Raw genomic sequence first — 23,059 nt, forward strand, 5'->3', positions numbered from 1 at the left:
CTGGATGGTGGTTGCTGCCATTCAGATCAATTCCAAGAATTCTGAGTGAACGCTGAGCATTTGGGGTGTCAGTAATGAAGATTTAAAGGGGATTTTGCAGCTGGAAATGCTTTCACTGACAGCCACCATCAGCCAGCTCTGAGGAGCTGCAGGATCTTTAAGATCCTTCCCAACCCCAAACTCCCTGGAATTCTGGGTTGTTTTTTTTTTGATTTCCAGCACCTTGTGCACTCCCTGCTGCAGGCTGACCTCACACCACGACCACACTCGCCCTTTTTAAACTGAACCATCTCAAAAATGAGCGTTATAAACCAAGTGAGAAATGACATCGGTGCCCCTGCAGCGGGGTGGGACGTGACCTTTCTCATCGCTGGGTTTTACACTCGCTCCTTTCTTGGTGAACCACGAAAAGCCCCAGCCCCTCCAGCCCCGGATAATTCCAGAAATCAAACCCAAATGAGGGTGGTCTCCCATGAGGGTGCCCCCCTGCTCCCCTCCCAAGGAGGGACTGATGCACACCTGATGAAATTCTGGAAGATTTCCCTGGTTTTCTGAACAATGGATTATTTTATTCTACCTGCAGATTCTGCCCCAACAGCTGCAATGTAAAGAATTCCCAGCTGTGGGAGCAGGGAAGGGTCTCAGCCTTGCCCTCATCATTTTTGGGATAATCCTCACTCCTCACCATCACATCCTGGGCTCCCTGCTTTCATCTCCTAAAGCCTGGATTGCTTCAGGAAAAAAAAAAAAAAAAACAAGCTCCATCCCATGGGAATGGGGAGGTTTCCCCAGGTCACACAAGGACTCACACGGGATGATCCCACGGTGTCTGATGGCTTTAAACACCCCCAAACCCCACGGCAGAGCTCTGGGGCACGCACAAATGAGCCCCTGGATTTTAATTAGAGCTTCTCAGATCCAAATCAGCCAAACTGAGACGACTCAGAACCACTAAAGCACGAGATATCCTAATTGTAAGGGGGAAAAAAAAAAAAAAAGGTAATATCTGTATTTTCACGTCTGCAGGATCCCCACCAGTCACCCTCAAATATCTGTGTAAAAATAAAGAATATTCAGTTCTCAGAGTGCATCTGAGCTGCACACACAGGACACAGACCCTGAACACCCAGATTTGGGCACCAGCATTCATTTCAGCCCAGCACAAATTGGTTTTTTTTTTTTCTGAGTGTGCTCGGGGTGGAAGGAGCCAAATTCAGCTGCTCCCATGCTCTGACCCTCACAGACACCCCGGTTCCTTTTCCACCCACACACAAAACCTTCTGCTGTGTCATTTTCTTCACTGGCCTCTCCATTTCCTTCATTATTTTCACTCTGAAGGGCCCTTGGGGGTTTTAAGCTCAGATAAGGAATTAATCTACATGAGCTGTCTCAGCTCCTGTCTGGAGTGAGAGGGAGTGCTGTGAGCCAGAGAGAAAAATAAAAGAGAAATAAATCAGTGCTGCCAGTGGAGGAGCCAACCTGCTCCTGAATTTACAGCACCCAAACAGATCCAGGCTGTGATTTCAGAAAAAAAAAAAAAAAAAAAAAATAAAAACCAAAACACCCAGACCTGCAATTCCAGTCCCTTTGGAACACCAGGAAATGTTCTCCTTTGCAGCTGGAAAACCAGCCTGGCCTCTCCTCACACTTGGGGGAATTTTACCAGGTTTGATGCTGGTCTGCTCTTGGTGCTTTTCCAAAGTTTTGCCAGGAAAAGTTGGAGCAGATGCTCCTCGAGGTCTCCCCCAATCCTGACTCTGTGCTTTGGGGCAATGCCCCAAATTTTGCTCCTCCCAGGCATCATCCAAACAATTCAAATTCATATAAAATTAAATAAAATTAAAATTCATCTTCGGGAAATAATGAATTCCACCCTGAGCATCAGGCAGGTTTTAAGGCTGCAGAGTGTCCCAGGTGTGGTGATCCCTGCCAGCTTTGCTCTGCCTCTCTGGGGATCCCTGTTCACCCAAAAAACGCATCCAAACCTTGGAAATCCTCACCCCGACCCCAGCAAATCGTTCCAAAGTGACCACAGAATAAACAGATTTGCCACTGGCCCCGTTGGCATCACTGCAGCTCAACCTCGAATATTTTGGTTTTTGTTTTTTTTTTTTTTTTCCTTTGTTCCTTTGCACGCAGAGGTTTGGCAGAGCACAAAGGCACCCCTGGGGCTGTGCCCTCCACGAGGAGGGGTTTGGACCCCACAGCACTAAATTCTGATTTAATGAGCCCCTACCAGGCCTCTGAAATCCAATTCCACAAAAGCAAGCTCGGATTTTATTCGAATTTTTACAGCCCAGTTGAAAAATGCAGTGTTTGTTTACAACACCCACACAACTGCAACTGGATTTTACCAAGTCTGGCTGGAATTATCTTTTTTTTCCTCCGAGCTAAAAGTGCAATTTGTGCTTGGGTATACTTGAAGTACAAAAAAAAAAAAAAAAAAACAACCAAAAAAACAACTTTTCCAATTAAATTTTCAGGCAGATTTGTAAAAGCAAACTCCAGAAATTGAACTGCTCAGCTCCTTTCTAACTTGAAAGTGTGTGGCACTTGGAAAAGAATTAATTGAATTTGCCACTGGCTTGAAATTATTGTCCCAGTTCTCACTGGGCAAAACATCAAAGCAGGAAAATTTGGAGTTCCCAGCCCTGAGCTCTGCTCTTTGCACATTCCAGGGGCAGAGATGAGGGGTTTGAGGAGAGAAATTTTGGAGCACAGGGTCCAAGTGTGTCAATTCAGAGAACAGGAAAGTTCCTGAGCTCAAAATTCAGGGTTGGCCCTTGCTGGAATCACAAAAAAAAAAAAAAAAAAACCAAAAAACAAAACAGGAAAACAAAACAAAACAAACAAACAAACAAACTAAACAAACAAACAAAAGAAAACATAAAAACAAAACAAAACACAAAAGAAGCCCCCCCAAAAAACCAAAAAAAAACACTAAAAAAAAAGCCCCCCAAAAAGCACCCCCAAAAAAGCCCCCCCCAAAAAAGCACAAAAAAAAGCACAAAAAAGCACCAAAAAAACAGCACCAAAAAAAAAAGCCCCCCCAAAAAAGCACCAAAAAAAAAAAAGCGCAAAAAAAAAGCACAAAAAAAAAAAGCCAGGCTGAAACTTTGTTGCCAAGAACAAGAACAAAACTGCTCTAAAATTTGCAGTAAATTTAATTAAAGTGCCTGAGAATGCAGGAGATGAAGAATTAACCACTGAAACATTTCCTGCTTTATTCAAACTCCGTTATCCCTGCAGCTTGGAGCCCTGTGCAGAATGAAAATGCTGCAAAAATCAGGTGAAAGAAGCTAAAAAAAGCACAAATAATAAAAAAAAAAACCAACAAAAAACCACATTTTCCAGAACCACGTGGCCACTGCTTTTTCCTGCCATTCTGAGCCACCCTCAGACCTTTAGAGCTGAAGCCATAAATGATTTTATTGCCATGGAGGATCAAAGTTCCAGACTCCCCAGGAGCAGGGATCATTATCTCACTGCACCTTTAACGAACTTTTGGCTCAGGCTCAGCCCCTCGCAGGACCAGGGGCACCAGAACCTCCCAAAATTCAGGGGCAGTGAGCAGAGAACCCCCCCAGGGCACAGGCACTGCTGGGTTCAGCCCCTCAGCCAGGGAATTCATCCTCCCCTCCATTCCAGGGAGAGCTCCCTGCAGAACAGCCCGTGCTGCAACAAAAAAAATGACTTTTTTTTATCATTTCAGCGACTTCTCCAACTCAAACTTGGCAACATCATCACTCTGTGAAGGCAATCACGGCCTGCCAGCCCAAAAAACTGCTCAGTAACTTGAATTTCTGTTCAGTAACCTGAATTCCTGCTCAATAACTTGTATTTCTGTTCAATAACCTCCATTCCCGATCAATAACCTGTATTATTTCTGTTCAATAACCTCTATTATTCCTGTTCAATAACCTGCATTTCTGCTCAATAACCTGTATTATTTCTGTTCAATAATCTGCATTATTTCTGTTTAACAGCCTCTATTCCTGCTCAATAACCTGCATTATTTCTGTTCAATAACCTCTATTATTCCTGCTCAATAACCTCCATTCCCGATCAATAACCTGTATTATTTCTGTTCAATAACCTGCATTATTCCTGTTCAATAACCTCTATTATTCCTGTTTAACAACCTCTATTCCTGCTCAATAACTTGTATTTCTGTTCAATAATCTGTATTCCTGATCAATTACCTCTGTTATTCCTGATCAATAACCTGCATTATTCCTGATCAATAACCTGCATTATTCCTGCTCAATAACCTGCATTATTCCTGATCAATAACCTGCATTATTCCTGCTCAATAACCTGCATTATTCCCGATCAATAACCTGCATTATTCCTGCTCAATAACCTGCATTATTCCTGATCAATAACCTGCATTATTCCTGATCAATAACCTGCATTATTCCCGATCAATAACCTGCATTATTCCTGATCAATAACCTGCATTATTCCTGATCAATAACCTGCATTATTCCCGATCAATAACCTGCATTATTCCCGATCAATAACCTGCATTATTCCTGATCAATAACCTGCATTATTCCCGATCAATAACCTGCATTATTCCTGATCAATAACCTGCATTATTCCTGATCAATAACCTGCATTATTCCCGATCAATAACCTGCATTATTCCCGATCAATAACCTGCATTATTCCTGATCAATAACCTGCATTATTCCTGATCAATAACCTGCATTATTCCTGATCAATAACCTGCATTATTCCTGATCAATAACCTGCATTATTCCTGATCAATAACCTGCATTTCTGGGCTGGTTTTATTAGCTCAGGTTTGCTGGCAAATGCACCCAAATCCCCTGCAGGATTCCAAGCATTCAGCAGCACTGAAATGCACTGGACCTGAAACATCCCCTCAGCTGCAGCAGCAAAAAGGAGGAAATGTGTTTATGGCTTGAATGTCCTGGCAGAAATTGCATTTTTTTTCCTTAAAAAAAAATTAAAAAAAAATTTTAAAAAAGACTTTTTTTCCTACCAGAAATGTCCTACCACTCAATTGAAGTGCAAGCTGAAGAGCCAAAAATGCAGATTTTCAATTCAAGTTTGCAGGTAGAAGGGGTGAGCATTTTTCAGCGGCTGAATGATAAATATAATTACTCATTATGATAAAGATTATTCCTCATTAGCACACAGTCACTGTTTCTTGACCAAGAGATTTATGTTTTTCTCGGTTCCTGAGTGTTTATTTTGTTTTTCCTCTCCCCCAACTCCCACCTGAAGTCGTGCTGGCAAACCCAGTCCCTGTGCCAGGGGAAGAAGCAGCAGAATAATCAAGAATTGATGTGAAATTCAGCACCGGTCCCACACCCGGCTCTGGGGGAGGTTGGTTCTGTCATCTCCCGACACCTCAGAACAATTAATTCACATTTAATCAGCTCAGCCCAAGCTCCAGCAGCTCTGGATTCCCCTTCAGAGCCTCCAGAAATGGATTTAATTGTTCAAAAGATGAACTGGGGGACACCAGGGCGATGCCAGACACAAACTGAAGCACCCACAAGTCACGAAACACTTGGGGAAATATTTCTTTTCAAAGCAAGAGCAAGATAAGGAACATTTCCAAGTCGTGTTCCTGGCAGTGAGATGCCTTTGAAATCCACGGGATTAATTTCACAGGGAATGACTTCAACAAGGGAGCAGAAATCACCAAAAATAAGAGAAGACAGGCCCTGACTAATAGGGATTTTTAAAAAAATAAAAACCAGAAAGGACAATGGAAATAAGAAACAGCACTGCCAAATTTTACATCAAATTTTACATCAAATTTCACATCAAATCAACTGCAGGCACAGCAGTAAAAGTTGGGAACCTAAATCAGAAATGAAGTGTCAAAATTCAATTCTTTTGCTGTGAGCAATGCCAAGGTTTTGCTTTTTTTGTTTTTCCCCCACGGGGGAATTTTGTTGGCATTGCCAGCAGATAATTTTTGGCCAGGAATGATGACAAAAAAAAGGAGGAAGGAGAAGTGATGGATGGATGGATGGATGGAAGGTTCAGTTCTGCTCCAGGAATGAAGAATTTGGTTTTTCCATCCTTCTGGAACCCCCAAAAGAACCAGAGGCAGGAGAGGGGATGTGAGCTCTGAGTCAGAACACGAATGGTGGAGGGAAAAAAAACCAACAACAACAAAAAAAACAACAACAACAACAAAAAAAAGAAAAACAAAACAAACAAACAAACAAAAAAAAAACAAACAAACAAACAAAAAAAAAAAAAACAAAAAAAACAAGGAGAAAAGTTGAGACAAATTCGGATTTTGCCCAAATTTGACACAAAGCTCAACCCCCAGCACTGGGAAGGGCTCTGATCCCAGAGGCAGGGAATGGGGACAGGGAATGGGGACAGGGAATGGGGACATTGGGCTTGGGGATTTTTGGGTTTTTTACATCCTGAATTACTGCATGACAGGAGATGAAAATCTAAACTCAATATGGAGTGGTGGTTACTGCCTTGGCGATTTGGTCACAAAAAACAATTCCTCTAAAAAACATTTAAAAAGCTAAAATCTCTCTAAAAAACACCAAAAAAAAGCCAAAATCCCCCTAAAAAAACAAAAAAAAGGCCAAAATCCCTCTAAAAAAACACAAAAACCCAAAATCTTTCCAAAAAACAAAACAAAAAAAAAACCAAAAATCCCTCCAAAAAAATACATCACAAAAAACCGAAATCCCTCTAAAAAAACCACCAAAATATCCCTCTTAAAACACACAAAAAACCAAAATCCCTCTTAAAAAAAAAACCAAAACAAACCCACACCAAAAAACAATCCCTCAAGGTCACCCTACAGCCACAGCCCCTAAAAAGTATAAACAAAAGTGAATTATGGGGGAGCAAACTGGAGGTAAATTACTTCATTCTCCGAATTAATAATTGGACAATTAACCCCTGATATGTAATTGGACCAAACTTTTAATTATCTGAAAAACTCGTGACCATCTCAGGTTGAGCCCCTCTCAGAGGATTTGGCTGCCCAAGGTGTATCTATTAAAGACTTCAATAAATATTATTAAATATTTTATTCTCCAACTTAATAAACATTATTAAATATTTTATTCTCGAATTCTATCCAGCCTCTGCTCTAGGGAGTCACTCCAGGGCATCACAGGAGTCACCAAAAAACAAATTGAGGAATTTCTGCCATTCCTGAGCAATTTCTGCCATTCCTGAGCTGGTGTTGGAGGAATTTGAGCAATTTCTGCCATTCCTGAGCCCTGACTGGAACCAAGCACCTCTGTGGGATCTAAATACTTTATTCTCTAACTTAATAAATATTATTAAATATTTTATTCTTTAATTCTATCCAGCCTCTGCTCTAGAGAGTCACCAAAAACCAATTTGAGCAATTTCTGCCATTCCTGAGCCGGTGTTGGAGGAATTTGAGCAATTTCTGCCATTCCTGAGCTGGTGTTGGGAGGAATTTGAGCAATTTCTGCCATTCCTGAGCTGGTGTTGGGAGGAATTTGAGCAATTTCTGCCATTCCTGAGCTGGTGTTGGGAGGAATTTGAGCAATTTCTGCCATTCCTGAGCTGGTGTTGGGAGGAATTTGAGCAATTTCTGCCATTCCTGAGCTGGTGTTGGGAGGAATTTGAGCAATTTCTGCCATTCCTGAGCTGGTGTTGGGAGGAATTTGAGCAATTTCTGCCATTCCTGAGCCGGTGTTGGAGGAATTTGAGGAATTTCTGCCATTCCTGAGCTGGTGTTGGAGGAATTTGAGCAATTTCTGCCATTCCTGAGCCCAAGCACCTCTGTGTTATCTGACAGAGGAAAGACTTCAACATTTATTTTCAAACCAAAGCAGCCCAATGCTCTGGTCCTGCCAGCCAGGACAGGGATGTCACCAAAACCTCAATTCCAGGATCATCTCCCAGGCCCCTCCTCAGTCCCACAAACTCTGTGGATCTGCCCCCCCCCCCAAAAAAAAATGAGGGTGAAGGAATCATGGATGTGCTGAGCTGGAAGAGATCTCTGATCCAACCCCTGCTCCTGCACAAACACCCCAAAATCCCACCCTGGGCATCCCTGGAGTGGTGTCCAAATGCCCCTGGAGCTCTTGGGGAGTGCCCAGAACCCTCTGGAGAAAGAATCTTTCCCAAAATCCAACCTGAAACCCCCTGGCACAGCTCCAGCTGTTCCCTCAGGGCAATGGAATCCCCCCCAGCCCTCCCCACTGCATCCAGGTGTGAACCAGCACCTTCACCAAAATCCAAATTATTCTGGTTCTCACGTCTCAGAGCTCTCCCAAGCAAACCTGAGCCAACAATTGCAGATTCTGGAAGCTCAGATTTGTGCATTCACCGAACAATTGGTGCATTCTCAGCTCAGGCTGCACAAGGATGAACAAACATTTCACATCCTGCTGTTCCACAGGCAGAGGTGCCCCAAGAACCTGCTGTGGCCAATCCATCATCACTGCAGCCACTGAAACCAGCCTGGCCCCAAAGCCAGCCCTGCCACTCCTGCAGAAAGCAGGCAGGGAAAGGGATCTGGCTGCTTGTTTGCAATGGATTTATCACAGAATAATTCAGGATCCCACAGGCTCCAGGTTCTCTCTCTCACTCCGTTGACAAAAGGTGAGGAGCAGCTGATGGGCAGTGGCAGAATCGATTTTACAGCCCAGGTGTTTCACTTGAGTTAAAGGCAGTGCAAATCCAGCAGAAAACCAAATTACATTATTGGTTCCTTATGCTCTAAGTCAGTAATTTTAGGACAAACAGATAAGAAGAATTTAAAATCTTGGGTGTTCTTTCCCTCAAAGCAGAGTTTTCTGACTGGGATTTCTGCACATGTCCACTCCTTTGGGAGAGAAACTCACGACCAGGACAGGTCACTTTGGTTCAGGGTGGCCCAAAAACCTGTCCAGCTCCCCCAGAAGATGCTCTGCCAGTCTGACATCAGAGGGGGAGGCTGTGCCAAGGGGCTCTGTCACACCCTGTGTCTCAGGGGGAGGCGTTTGTGTCCCCCCCCAAACCCCATCTGTCACCTGGCTGAGAATTCACAGCGAGGGAGAAACTGCAAGAGCTGCAAGCTGCTTGTCTCTCACGTTTGCTTCCCCCCCAAAAAAAAAAAAAATCAGCTTTTCCCAAAAATTCCCAGCTCTGCCCTCGCTGCTGCCTCTCCAAACTCAGCCCTTTGCCATCTGTGGCAAGGGGAGCCCTCCCAGTTTTAACCAGTCCGGGACAGAACTCAAACCCAGCAAACACAACGCAGAGATGTGGGAAATGTAACCCAGGACAGAAATCACACAAGTGACACTCAATCTCACAGTGCTGAATTCCTGGAATTCCCCACTTCACTGCCGTGACTTCCAGGGCCACATTTTAAATAAATCCAAGTATTTTCTACAGCAGTTTCCAAAGCAGAGATCACCAGCAGCTACAATTTGGGCGTTCTTTTGCAGAATCCCAAAATATTTAGGGGTGGAAGGAATTCATCCAGCCCAAGGCTCTGCCCAGGCAGGCTCAGGTGGAGCAGGTGACACATCCAGGTGGGTTTGGGATGTCACCAGAGAAGATTCCAGGCCCTCCCTGGAGCTGCTGCAGGGCTCTGCCACCTCCATGGAATAAGTTCTTCCTCATGGTGAGGTGGAACTTGTTGTGTTTCATTTTCTGGCCATCACTGGGAAGGGTCTGGCACCATCCTGGCACCCTCTGGAGATGTTTACAGGGATTGGTGGGACCCCCTTCAGCCTTTTCTTTCTGAACAGAAGTTGTGTCTTTGCACTTGGCTTGTCACAAACCCACACAAACCAGGGCGTTCCCCTCCTTGCAGCCACTTCACCACTGGTAAAGTCCCAGCCCAAAAGCCCAAACCTCCCCCTCAGCCCTCATCAACCCCTCCAAAATAACCCCAAACCAGTGAGGGCTGGGATGGAACACACTTGCAGATAAGAAACTCAACAAGTCTGCAAACACCAAACTGACAAAATCACAATGCAAGTGAGTCAACACTGCCTGGCAAAGCCAGGCTGAAATAATTCCTATATATAGGAATATATAAATAATGGCCAAATAATTCTGTCACTGCCTATGCATCAACCTTATCAATCCTGGCTGCAAATGAAACCCCAGAGCTGCAGCAGGACAGCTCCATTTGGGGAAAAAAATAATCACCTTTTCCACCTAGGAGTCACAGACACTTTTTGAGTGGAAACATGCAGGAAGAGGCATTTTTTCCCTCCACCCTGCTTACTCACAGCCCAGTGGCCTTTCTGGGAGAGGAGCTGTCACAAGGAGCAGCTGGCTGAGGCCAGCACACAAAACTCACCCCGGAAGGTAATAAATGAAAGGGAAGCAGAGGAGTGCCTGTGATTCATCTCTGCCCAAGGCCATGCTGAGCTGTGCAACAGCCTGGCTCAAAGGTGTGCTCAGAAAACACCAGCACAGCCAATCACCCCGGCACGATATTTCCTATCTGATTATCCAGCAAAGTTTGGGAATTACAGATGCCCACAGCAATCCCAGCCGGCCGGGCACACACTTGCATGGATAAACAGCAAGAAACAAAGTTCATGGTGTGAACGCTCCACACCCTGCCAGTTACCTGGAGAAACCAGATAAGGCTGAGTGGTGTAAAATATCTCTGAGCTGAGCTGAGCTGCCTCCCTGCAAAGGCACTCCGAACTGCAGCGCTCACCCAGCTCCAATTCGCTCTGAAAACCAAGCACGGTGAGGTTTTTCACCTCCAAAAACACCCCCAAGGCAGCTGGGGCGATGAATAATTTGCAAACGCGAAATTAGTCAATTTTTTTTTTTTTTTTTTTCACACGTTGAGAAGTCCACTGCTGAGCACCAGAAGATCGCTCTTAGTGAAATAAATTCTGTGTCATTTAGTGGCTTCCTGCCAACTGCTCCCTGCCCAGTTCTCACCACCAACCTCAAAACTGCGGGTTTAAAACTCTCAAGCAGAGCGGAATTTTATCAACAACACCACAGGGTTCTGTTCCTGTTAGAAACCAGCACTCAGGAAAATCCTTTTACACAGCGGACAGGGCAGGAGGTCCAAGGTGTCAATCACAGAATGGTTTGGGTCGGGAGGATCTTAAAACTCACCCAGTTTCACTTTGGACGTGGGCAGGGACACCTCCCACTATCCCGGGCTGCTCCAAGCCCCGTCCAGCCTGGTCTGGGACACTTCCAGTCGAGCTTTCCCCATCCCTCACCCTAAATCAAGATTTCCAGCCCTTGGCAAGGATGTCACACCTCAATTTGCCCATGACACCCTCCTTATCCTTTTCCAACCACATCTCCTTCCAGCCACACCAATAGATTATTTATTTTCTTCTGTGTTAGAGCTTTTTTTCAGTGTAAAACATGCCGGAGAGGCAAAATGATAAAAAGTCAGCGCTGAACTTTGAGGGATTCCTGGACACACAAGCAGCGCCTCCATCCAGCCCATGGATCCAGGAGAGGACGGACCGGGACTGGAAATGGGACAGAAACCCAAAAAAGATGCTCAGGAATACCGGGAACAAAACCCGGGGAGTGCGGGGGAGGGAAGGGAAAGGAAAAGAAGGGAGGAGAGAGAAGGAAAAGGAGGGAAAGGGATGGGAGAGAAGGCATGGAAGGGGAGAAGGGGAAAGGATGGGAAGGGGCGCACAGATCCGGGGCAATCCCGGCTGGCACTCACTCACTCACCGACCCCGTACTTCTCGCGCTTGGTGGGGATCCAGCGGGCCATGCCGGGGGGTTCGGGGGGGGTCCCAGCAGGTCCGGGGGGTCCCGGCGGATCCGGGGATCCCGGCGGGCTCAGGGTCCGGGCAGGTTCGGATGTCCCGGTGGGTCCGGGGGGTCCTGGTGGATGCGGAGATTTCGGCAAGTTCAGAGGTCCCGGTGGGTTTGGGGGGTCCCGGGGTGAGTCCCGGTGGGTTCAGGGGTCCCGGCGGGTCCGGGGATTTCGGCAAGTTCAGAGGTCCCGGTGGGTTTGGGGGGTCCTGGGGTGAGTCCCGGCTGGTCCGGGGGGTCCCGGTGGGTTCGGGGATTTCGGCAAGTTCAGGGGTCCCGGTGGGTTCGGGGGGTCCCGGGGTGAGTCCCGGCTGGTCCGGGGGGTCTCGGCGGGTTCGGGGGTCTCGGCGGGTCCGGGGTCCGCTCAGCGCCGTCCCTCGCCCGCCGCAGCCCCGCGCTGGAGCCGCGGGCCGGGCAGCCCGGGCTGCTCAGCCATGCTCCGCTCCCGCCTCCCAAAAATCGATCCCAAACTCGCTCCAAACACTGCCCGGCACACGCCCAACTTTTTCCAGCCTCCCCCGGCGCGCCGAGCGCAGCAGCGGGAGGGGAGAGGACAGGAGGAGGAGGAGGAGGAGGAGGAGGAGGAAGAGAAGGAGGCGGCTCCGCCCGCCCCGCCGGCATCACCTGCCCCGCACGGCCCCGCCCCGGCACCGAGGGGAGCGCTCGGGACGGAGCCGGGGATTGGTTTCGTTATTGGGCTGGGAAGGTTCGCGGTGTGAGCGTGCAGAAATGAGCCCGATGTGTCTGTAAATGAGGGGCTCACTGCCCGTCACAGGGTGGGGATCCGGGAAAGGTTGGGGATCAGAAAAATTTGGGGATCAGGGAAAGTTTGGGGATCAGGGAAAGTTTGGGGATCAGGGAAGGATTGGGGATCAGGGAAGGATTGGGGATCAGGGAAAGTTTGGGGATCAGGAAAAGCTTGGGCATCAGGGAAGGATTGGGGATCAGGGAAGGATTGGGGATCAGGGACAGGTTGGGGATCTGGGACAGGTTGGGGATCTGGGAATGGTTGAGGATCAGGGAAAGTTTGGATATTAGGAAAGGCTGGATTTTGGGAAAGGTTGGATTTTGGCAAAGGTTCTTCCCCCAGAGGGTTTGGGCACTGCCCAGGCTCTCAGGGAATGGGCACAGCCCCAAGAGCTCCAGGAGAGTTTGGCCAGGGATGGCCAGGGTGGGATTTTGGGGTGTCTGTGCAGGGCCAGGGGTTGGATCAGTGATCCCTGGGGGTCCCTTCCAGAATCACGGAATGGTTTTGGATTATTTGAGATTTCAATGCCCATCCCATCCCAGCCCCCTCCCGCAGCTCCGGTTGCTCCAAGGCTGCTGCGCTGTTCAAAGTAACTCATTAATAGCTAAGAAAACAACGAGGTTACTCGGAAAGCACTCCAGGCATCTGGGAAATGGTCACAGGGCTGCACTTGAGGACACTCGATGTTCTGCAGGCTGGCTCTGGCTGAGGCAAAGCTCCACTCCGGGGCTGGGAGCTGCCACTCCAAAGGGGCTGAGAGTTAAAGCACCTCGAGTTGGGGACAACCAGCCCGGCTGGGTCCTGCAGGTGTGTGGAGTGTGCTGGGAACACCTAAGGAGGTGTTAAACCACATTGTTCACCCAGCCCTAGGGCCCAGCTGGGGAGATCCGGGTTCTCCCCATCCCTCCGGGGCTGTTTGAGGGCCTGTGGAGCCCATGGAATCACGGAATAGTGGGGCTGGAGGACACTTCAATCTTCTCTCCTTGCAGCCCCCTGCCGTGGACAGGACACCTCTGTCTCTCATGGAAGAGAACAACGATCATTCAGAGCAATGTAACATCTGTAATTGCATTAAAGTGTGAACATCTGGAGACATCATCCCGTTTTTGATTATTTTACCCTGCACCAGGGCAGAGTTACTGCTCAGCTCTCGGGGTGCCCTGGGCTGATCACTTTGGATCTCTCTGACCCCAGCCTGGCGTGTTCAGGAGTTTTCCACACTCCCTCCTCTCTCTCCCGTGTTTCCAGTGAGTTCAGTTTTCCTTCCTCTTCTTCACCGCTGCCTGTCAGGGGCAGAGCAGCATAAATAAGAATTCATTACCAAGCAAATAAATCCAAATCAAAGCAGAGAGGTGCACACAGGACATTAATTCAATGTCACTCTTAGCCACAGTGCCCTGGTTGTTGTGCTGATCTGTCACCTGCCAAGGACAGAGCTGGCATTGTCACACTCTCAGGGTATTTCCCACCCAGGATGTGCAATCCTGTCACAGCCTGGCAGCCAAACCCTGCCCTGAAACGATGTTTGGGTCCTGTCCCGAGGTCAGAGCTGTTCCCTGGACTGCAGTTTCTGCAGAGCTCCAGCAGCACCTGGAGCCTCAGACAGAGCGTGGCAGGGAGGGACAGCAGGAAAAGGAGACAAGAATTGCAAGTTGGAGCTGCTGAACTGATTTGTTATTTATAAAACCCCAACTCAGCACAGCCAGCCACGCTCAGATGTTGTTCTGGCACAGAAAATCATTGTTCTCATGCAGGAAAAGCTGCTCTGGTTCAATGTTGGAGGTGTCAGGGTGTGTTTCCCTGGAGCTGGGGGCTCACACAGAGCTCAGACCCTGCCAGGTCCCCTCCTGGTGGGACGGGGACATCCCGGCTGTGTGAAGAGAAAATGTTTATTTCTTTGGCAAATCCTGTTGCTCCGAAAGATTCACCCAGGCTTTATAAACGGAAACTTGATATTGCAAAAAAAAAAAAAATTTCTTTGAGGCCTTCACATGAAGAGCAATGTCACAGGGATGTCAAGACAATTAACCATGATTTTCTAGGTCTGTTTTTGGATCACCTGGATTTCAAAATATTCCCTGCTATGACTGAGATGTGGCTTTTCTCTGGGCTTTTCTCTGGCCTTTTTTTTTTTTTTTTTTTTTTTTTTTTTCAGTGTATGGCAGCCAGAGAAGCAGAGGAGAACGGGATTTTTTTGGATCACTCTGCATTCCCTTCCATCCAACACCCACCCACCCCTCCAGGGCTGATGTAACAACTCACAAAGTGTTAAATCTCGTAAAAATTCCAGTGCTTCGAATGAAATACTCCTTGCTGAAATCCAAGGTGCCCTGTGTGTGAAAACACACACACAACCAGTTAAAATGGTTTTTTTTTCCTCAGCAGGGCAAAACCAGCTGTTTCTTTCCTAAGAAAAGCAGTTTTATTTCTTTCTTTATTTCTTTTATTTTTACTTGGCCTGGGCATTAATTTCTGCAGCACAAAAAAAAAAAGAAAAAAAGATGAGAATCATCTCCATGAGAGGTGTCCTGCAGGGGACAGGAGGGGAACTGAGGAACCTGCTGGGATCTGAGATCATTAAAGAAGAAAAGTTTTCATGGAGATTTCGACTTTTTTTTCAAGTCTGCCTGAATTCTGGCTGCCAGTTCTGTGCTCAGGAGTGGAACTGACAGCCCAGACCTTGATTTTACTGTGAGATCTCTGATTTTTAGATAAGCTGCCTGAGCTGTGCCAGTGTTTTTCCAGCCCAGGTGGAAGAAATTCTTGGCAGCAAATGAAAACCAGAGCAAAGCATGAAAGGCAGGCAAGTAGCAACTGGAGTGCTTGGTTTTACCCGAGTGGGGGAACCTGGGGGATGTTCCATCAAATATCAGGATTTGCAAAAATGTCAGGAAGCAAGCTCAGCTCTCACTGGGAGGTGGAATTATTTCAGCAAGTCTTTTATTCTATTTTTTTTATCACCAAATCCGCGTTTTTCCTTCTCGTTTTCTCTCTCGTTCCGTTGATGGGGAGCCAATTCTTCTCTGCCCCGAGCAGAAGGATAAAATCATGAAATTCTCATGGAGGCCACAGCAGAAATTAACCCTCAGCCACATCAAAGCCTCCATTCTGAGGTCACGGGACCGAGCAGAGCTGGGGAGGATTTGGGTGACTGAGGTTCACCCACGTTTTTAGTGCCCTAAAAAAGTCATTTTACTCCTGGGTCCTTTATAGCTGAGAGAGCAGCACATTTGCAAACGATGAGGCTGCAAAAGTAGAATCTTCCTCTAAATTTCTAAATGTCTCTAAACTTCTAAATGTGAGGTTCAAGTCATTAAAAAGAAGCCTCGTTCTTACAGACTTTTCTGAGATTTTTTTGGTTTTGTTTTTTGTGGCACAACTGAAGTTTAAGAATGGAATTCTGGTGCCCTCCTGTGTCCAAATCAAAACTACAGCGGGTTAAAATGTCACTAAAACGATGGGAAAATAAAGAAAAAAGTTGGTTTTGGTTTTTTTTTTGGATAACGCTTAAGAACTCTCCTGGATCAGTCTGGATCCTCTCAAGCCAGGTTCTGTGCGTGTACAAACAGCAAAGAGGGCCCTTGAATAAACCAGTTTATATTTTGGCAAGAGAAAGGACATGAAAAGTGGAGAAAAAAAAAAATAATGAAGGCAACCAAAAAAAACCCTCATACAACAAAAGCCATCTGTTCATTAATGTAATTAGTCAGTTCCTCTAGAAGATGAATGATCAGGTCTGATAAGAACTGAATTCTTAATTTTCAATCCCCAGCAGAAACCATACAGAAAAAGCAGCAGAGTAGGGTGGATAATTAAACATGCAAATACCCCACAAAAAAAAAAAAAAAAAAAAAAAAAAAAGGAGAAACCGGTGGGTTCATCCAACTGCCTGGACTTGTTTTATCATGGAACAATGTTTGAGACATTATCTGACAATCTCAGTGCCCAGACACATTCTGTCTGAATATTCCACTGCACATTTTGTTACCCAGTTGTCTGATAATGTTGATTTTGTCCCTTGGTTTGCATTTCCCTCCTGGCAGCTCATTTTGTGTTTTCTTCAGGTGTCAAGGGTATTTATAAACATTTTTTTTTTCAGCCAAACCTCTCTCTACCTGCCACCAGCATCCCTGGCTCCAGCCAAGCAGTGAGAAAGGGCAGAGCTCGTTAATTAAACTGAATTTACAGTTTAATTCCAGCTCTGATGGAGCCAAGGTGTGACAAACTCGTTCCCATCTGCAGCTGGACAGGGGAGAGAAAAATTTTTGTTTCTTCCAGTAAAGAAATGATTTCTTTCCATCCCTGCAGGAAGGTGAAACACAAACCCTGCAGCAATGCTGGGGCTGCTGTGGGTTCATCTGTTCCTGCTGGAAATTGGATTTGTGCTCCTGGAAAAGTTGTTGCTTTTGTGTAAAATTACAAAACTTGCAGGATTTGGACAGGAGATTTCCTGGGGACGGGTCTGTGAAGGTGTTTAATGATGCTGAAAGTTATACCAAGGGTTATTTCAAGGGATTCAAAAGTAGCTCAGATTCCTGCAGAAAGGAATCCAGGAATGGTGAATTTCCCAGGAATCGCTCAGGTCTGGGTTTGTTAGAGTTAATAATGACCTGGCTTTGCACCTCCCCAGCACTCACAGCTCATCGAGGGATGATCATCGAGGTGGGGAAAGGCCTCCAAGGTTGGAAAAAACCTCCAAGGTTGGAAAAAAAAACCCCAAACCCAACCTCAGGCAGTCGCACATCCCCAAATCCCACTTTTCCCCTGGACACTTCCAGGGCTGGTGGCTCAGCTGGGTCCAGCAATGTCCAAACCCTCCCAGTTTTGTGACTTTGGGATCTGAATTCCAACCACAGACAGGCACAGATTCCCCGGAGAGCTCCAGAGGGTTTGAATTCCCTCTATCAGCAGGATAAAAGGAATTCCTAGAGGATTTTAATTCCCTTTATCAGCAGGACCCAACACGGAATTCTGCCACAGTGCCACGGAATTCCCGGGATTCCCAGCCAGCCCCGTGGATTCAGGACAATTTTGCCCCTGGGAAATTGGGTCACACGGAGCTGAGCAGGGCAGTGATTTGTCACACAGGTTTGTGGCTTTTAATGCAGGGAAATAATCCCTGAAATGTCATCTCTGCTGTTTCGTGATTGGGAAATATTCAGTGCAAATATTTTCAAAGGCTCCTGACTCCTGGAAGCTGAGTCCCCTCAATTAAACAGGAATGGGGAGCTGCAGGTTTTTACTTTTCTCTTCTCTTCTCTTCTCTTCTCTTCTCTTCTCTTCTCTTCTCTTCTCTTCTCTTCTCTTCTCTTCTCTTCTCTTCTCTTCTCTTCTCTTCTCTTCTCTTCTCTTCTCTTCTCTTCTCTTCTCTTCTTCCCTTCCCAAAACTTCCCTTCCCAAAACTTCCCTTCCATTCCCTTCTCCCTTCTCCCTTTTCCCTTGTCCCCTTTTCATCCTTTCTGGAGCACTAAAAGGTCACAGGGCCGCGTTTTGCCCCTTGTTTCCAACCATATTAAAAATCCTCCATTCACACATTAGCTAATATTTTTATTTTTATTTTTTTTCCTGTGCAGGGAACTCCACAGAGCAGCTCCATGACTGGTTTGGAGCTGTGCAGAGGCAGCAGGGAATTTTTGTGACACTGAGAATGTGCCTGGGCCCCCCTGTGCTCTCTGCCTCAGTAATTCCTGGGGAAATTAATGTTTTGTAGGAAGGTATTGCTGATAAAATACTGAATTATTGCTGATAAAATACCGAATTCCAGTGCTGAGGTTCTGTGGGGCTCCTTCTGTTCTGCTGTTCCCATTGACCTTGGAAATTAAACTGGGTTTATAATCAGAGCCATAGGACAGAGCCCAGTTTGTTCCCTGATAGAAGAATAAACTCTGCTCTTGTGGCATTTCCCACCCAGGAGGAATTTCATTGGAAAAAGGGTAAAGGATGAAGGAAAAGATCAGGGAATTCCTAATTGCTGCTCAAAAAGGAGAGCTGGGGTGGATTTGGGTTTGGCACTAAGAGCACAAAGGTGTTTTGCCAATGCTTGAGGAGCTGAGGTGACAGGAGTGATGTTTGGGCTAAGAAGATAAAAAATCCCGTGAGATTTTTGGCATCTTAGGCAGAAACTCTGCTTATTTTCACCTCTGGGAATTCGGGTGGAGTTTTCCCAGTTCCCCCCTTGTTCCTGCACCTCTGTACCCTCCACCAGAGCCAGGGGTGCCACAAGAATTCCAGACTCTGATTTTCCATTTTCCTTCCTGTGCCAGTAATTCCCTTCCTCCCCAGAGCAGGGGGAAGATTAAAAGGAGGAAGTTCTGGCAGGATTTTCATTAATAACCCCAAGCTAATTCCGAAGTTCCTGTTAGGAGGAGCCTTCTTGGTGTCCATCCATCACAGCTGGCTCCTGGGTATTGATTATTTTATATTTAATGCAGCTCTTACATCTTTAATGCCTTGTTCCCGAAAGTGTCCTCAGCAGGGGGGTGCTGTGGTCAGATTTAATCAACATTTCCAAGGCTGGAAATGAGCTCCCAATAATTCTTGGGATGTGTCTTCAGCAGATGGCAATCAATTAGTTCCTTTCTTAAAAGCAGTAATCTTTTTTTTTTTTTTTTTTTTTTTTTTTTTTCTCCTGTGCTCCTGGGAGGTTTATGTTAAAAACGTTGCTGTAAAATGAAATCTCTGATTTTGGCAGTCAGAGAGTCAAAATCCCACATTTAAACTGGAAATGTGTTTGGGATCATGGGATGGTCTGAGCTGGAAGGGACCTTAAAGATCACCCAAAGTCCCTCCCCAGCCCCATCCAAGAGCAAAGTGATTTTCCTAAGGAATTCAGATGCACTTTGTACCTAAAAATGATTGTCCAGCCTTGGTTTCGGGGTTGCTTCTCACAAAAAGTCACCAAATTTTTGGTGGTTTGGGATGGGAATTTTAATTTCACTGGAAAGAGAGAGGCAGGGAAGGACCTGAGTGTTCTCCCAGGATTTGCTGCTTCCTTGTCTCTGCTGTCACATTTAATTATTGCTTCAGTGACAAATCAATGCTGCTAAAAGAAAAATCCAGAAAAGAAAAATGCTTATGTAAAAAAGAAAAATAAAATCCAGATCTTAGAGCTGATGAGCTCAAGCAACTTCTAGGCCTAATCACAGACAAAAAAAGGACCCAAAAAACACAAAAAAACCAGATTTTATAGCTCAGACTGATCTCCACTTAGGATGGAGCTCCAAACCTCAGCTAGGCTTGGTTTTGCTGCAAATAATGAGTGGTTCTGTGCAATCCTTCAGAAATAATAATTTCCAGCTTAAGGACAGCATCTTCTTTGCACCCTCTAAACACAAATTCTCTATTTGCTCTCAGGGTTGGATTTATTTGCACGAGCAGCTTCGAGATCTTTATGAGAAATGCTCTGAAAAAAAAGCAGAAGCACATTTTAGGTTGACAGAAATAAAATCTGCCTGCTTTTTATGACTCAGCTGCATTTCATAGGAATAAATGAGCACATCACTGATACATTCAGAACCCTCAGAATTTCTCCATTCATCCAAGGCTGGCTGATTTTATGAGTCTTATCTTTCTTAAATTTTTTTTTTTTATTTTTTAAATTTAACTTTATTTCCTTCTTGTTCCATTTAAAAAGAGGAAAGAGACATATTCCCAACACAGACACCACAACTGAGCAACAAAAGCAGCACAAAAATCTCTTTTTCCACGATTCTGCTGCTTGCAGTGCTGCTGATAAGAGACTCCAGAGCTTTCAGTGTCCTCTGGAAATCCATCCTGCCTGCCTTGGAAAAGTTGGGATTTTTGAAGGAAATTGAGTGTACAGCCCCATTAGGGTTTGATTCTCCAGAGGATGGATTCTCCTGGGAACTGCTCCATTCCAGAAATCCAAGTTTGGGTGATTTGGGGTGATCTTGGGTGATCCTGGGTGATATTGGGTGATCCGGGGTGATCCTGGATGATACTGGATTATATTGGGTGATATTGGATGATTTTGGGTTGTACTGGGTGATACTGGGTGATACTGGATTATATTGGGTGATACTGGGGCCTCCTCCATTCCAGAAATCCAAGTTACTGGTGTTACTGGGTGCTACTGGGTGATATTGGGAGATTTGGGGAGATTTTTGGTGATTTTGGGTTATACTGGGTGATACTGGATTATATTGGGTGATACTGGGTGATATTGGGTGATTTTGGGTTGTACTGGGTGATACTGGGAGATTTTTGGTGATATTGGGTGATACTGCACCCAGTCCTGGGTGTGAATGGGAGCGACTGGGAGCCACTGGGAGCCACTGGGAGCCACTGGGAACCTCTGGCTCGCAGATAAACCCTGGGAGCAGCGGCTGTGCCTCTCTGCCACGCACAGAAGGTGGCACCGTGTGACAAGCAGAGACTTTGTCCTGTAGGGAAATGTGGGAAACAGAGAGGCAGAAACTTCCACAGACACTGAAAGGCTTCGGTTTGCAGCCTTGGAAAAAAGCTTGGATTGGTGGAAAAAAATCTTGGATTGGTGGAAAAAAATCTTGGATTGGTGGAAAAAGAGAAACACACAGACATGAAGCAGAATAAATCATGTTCCTATAGTTGTAAGAATATGCCTTAAGTAAGTAAGAAACTGTATTAGATAAAATAGATTAAAAATTAGATTAAAATTTCATATTTTAGATAAAAATTCCATTACTACTATAATGTAATAATGGGATTGTATAGGGTAGATGAGGAGTTTGAGCGTTATAATAGAAGCAAATATATGTGTGTGTAACAAATAGTTTATTGCATAAAAACATACACAGTGAGGCAAAAGTTAAGTAAAGGTGAGTCAAATAAAATAAACTTTGTTTACTCTCTATTGGATTAAAATGTTCTATATGGCCTTGTAAGGAAGTGATAGATCAGTAAAATAAAATAAACTTTGTTTACTCTCTATTGGATTAAAATGTTCTATGTAGCTTTGGAATGAAGTGATAGATAAAATAAATTTCGTAGCAACTTCGTAGTAAAATAAAATAAATTTCGTAGCAACTCTATTGGATTAAAATGTCATTTATGGTCACGAAAAAACCCGTGAGCACTTTGGCTATGGCTGACTCCTTGCTTCTCTAAATCTCTTCTCTAAATCTCGAGTCCGATGCATTTTGGAACAATAAATCATCCTCAGAACCATCCCGGTCCCGTCCCTTCACTTCCAGCATGATAATGGGGAAGCAGCTCCTGCTGTTCCCAGCTCATTAACTAATTAATTAATTAATTAATTAATTAATCACACCCCCCCCCCATGCAGCCAGGGAATGTGAGAGCCGGCTGTGCCTGCAGGAGCTGCGTGGGGCTCTGTCCAAGGAGAATTCCTGACAAATCTCAGCTCCTGAAGCTCGGGAATGCTGAGCTGAGTCAGTTCGCTGCTGAACCCGCTGCCTGGAGCAGGGAATCAACCCGAAAAAAAAAAAAAAAACCTAAAATTACTTGCTGGCAGCTTGTAGAAAAGCTTCTGAGTGTCTGTGCGTTTGTTGGGATTTTGATTATTGAGTTTGAGGAGCAGCTTGTCAATACCCTGGCCCAGTAATTCAGCCCAAATGGAGTTATCTCCACCGCAGCAGCCTGATTTCAGCAAAGCTGCCGGGAAAGGCTTGGTTACATTATTGCTCTCCTAATCCAAGTGTGATCGCTGTGAGAGACAAAGCTCCTGAGCCAGCAGCGGCTTCCAGGGCTGAGGATTACACCCCGTGAGATTCCAGAGCCTGGCACATCCTTGGATAAATGTGGGAGGTGAGAGGGATGAGAGCTTTCAGCCTGGAATATTAACTCGGGGCTCAGACACGAATTAGAGCCACGCCGCTCGAGAAACAGGGGAGTAAAAACTGCACGGAAAGGATGGATTCTCTTGTGCTAAGAGAAAATAAGCACATTTCTTCCATCAACCCCCAGTTAGCGACCCAAAGCGTGTCCGGGGAAGCCAAGGAGAGCGGAGGAGCTGATCCGCTGAAAATCAGCCCCGCTCTGCCTGCTCTGACACCTCAATGAACGCTCCTCAAAGACACAAATCCAGCCCGGAGCCAGTGCAGGGCTGCGATTCAGCCCCCAGAGCAGGGGCTGGGCTCAGGCACATCAGGGCAGGGAGAGAGTGGAGCTGGCATTTGATGATCCCTGTGAACATGGAGAGGTTTTGTTCAGCGCTGCAGGAGCAGCCTGAGCTCCTGGGGAGGTTCCTGATCCACTTTGCCAAGACTGAGGGACTCTCTCCTTTCTGCTACAGCAGAAAAAGGAAATTCAGAGAGCCTTATCTGTCCTGGGGCCGCTTCCAGTCTTCACTGACTTGGGAAATGTCAGTGACAATAGTGATTAGAAAATCCACTGGCAAGGAAAATTCTCCACTCAAGTCCCCATTGCAGCAGGGATGTGCTGCAAACACTCAGAGCTGGCTGCTAACACGGGTTTAATTTGATATATAAACATTCCAGTCTTGTTAACAGCACTGCTGTAGTAGCACACCATCCTTAGCCAGTGTAAAATATTCCACGTTTTGTTCAAAAGGAATCAAGGGCTGAAAAAACCCGAATT

The 23,059-nt window shown here is 45.9% G+C and overlaps 1 protein-coding gene across 1 annotated transcript in view; it reads right to left on the bottom strand.

The window, feature by feature from the left end:
• The window catches only part of DOCK5 (dedicator of cytokinesis 5), a 93,071-nt gene extending 81,191 nt beyond the window's left edge, over window positions 1–11,880 (bottom strand). The window contains exon 1 of the mRNA XM_088179833.1: window positions 11,668–11,880. Within this exon, the coding sequence (XP_088035959.1) occupies window positions 11,668–11,710 (43 nt within the window). The 5' untranslated portion in view covers window positions 11,711–11,880. The remainder of the gene's footprint in view (window positions 1–11,667) is intronic.
• Between the last annotated feature and the right edge of the window lie 11,179 nt (window positions 11,881–23,059).

This window comes from Sturnus vulgaris, chromosome 28, assembly GCF_052056855.1.
Source record: "Sturnus vulgaris isolate bStuVul1 chromosome 28, bStuVul1.hap1, whole genome shotgun sequence".
Taxonomy (NCBI): Eukaryota; Metazoa; Chordata; class Aves; order Passeriformes; family Sturnidae; genus Sturnus; species Sturnus vulgaris.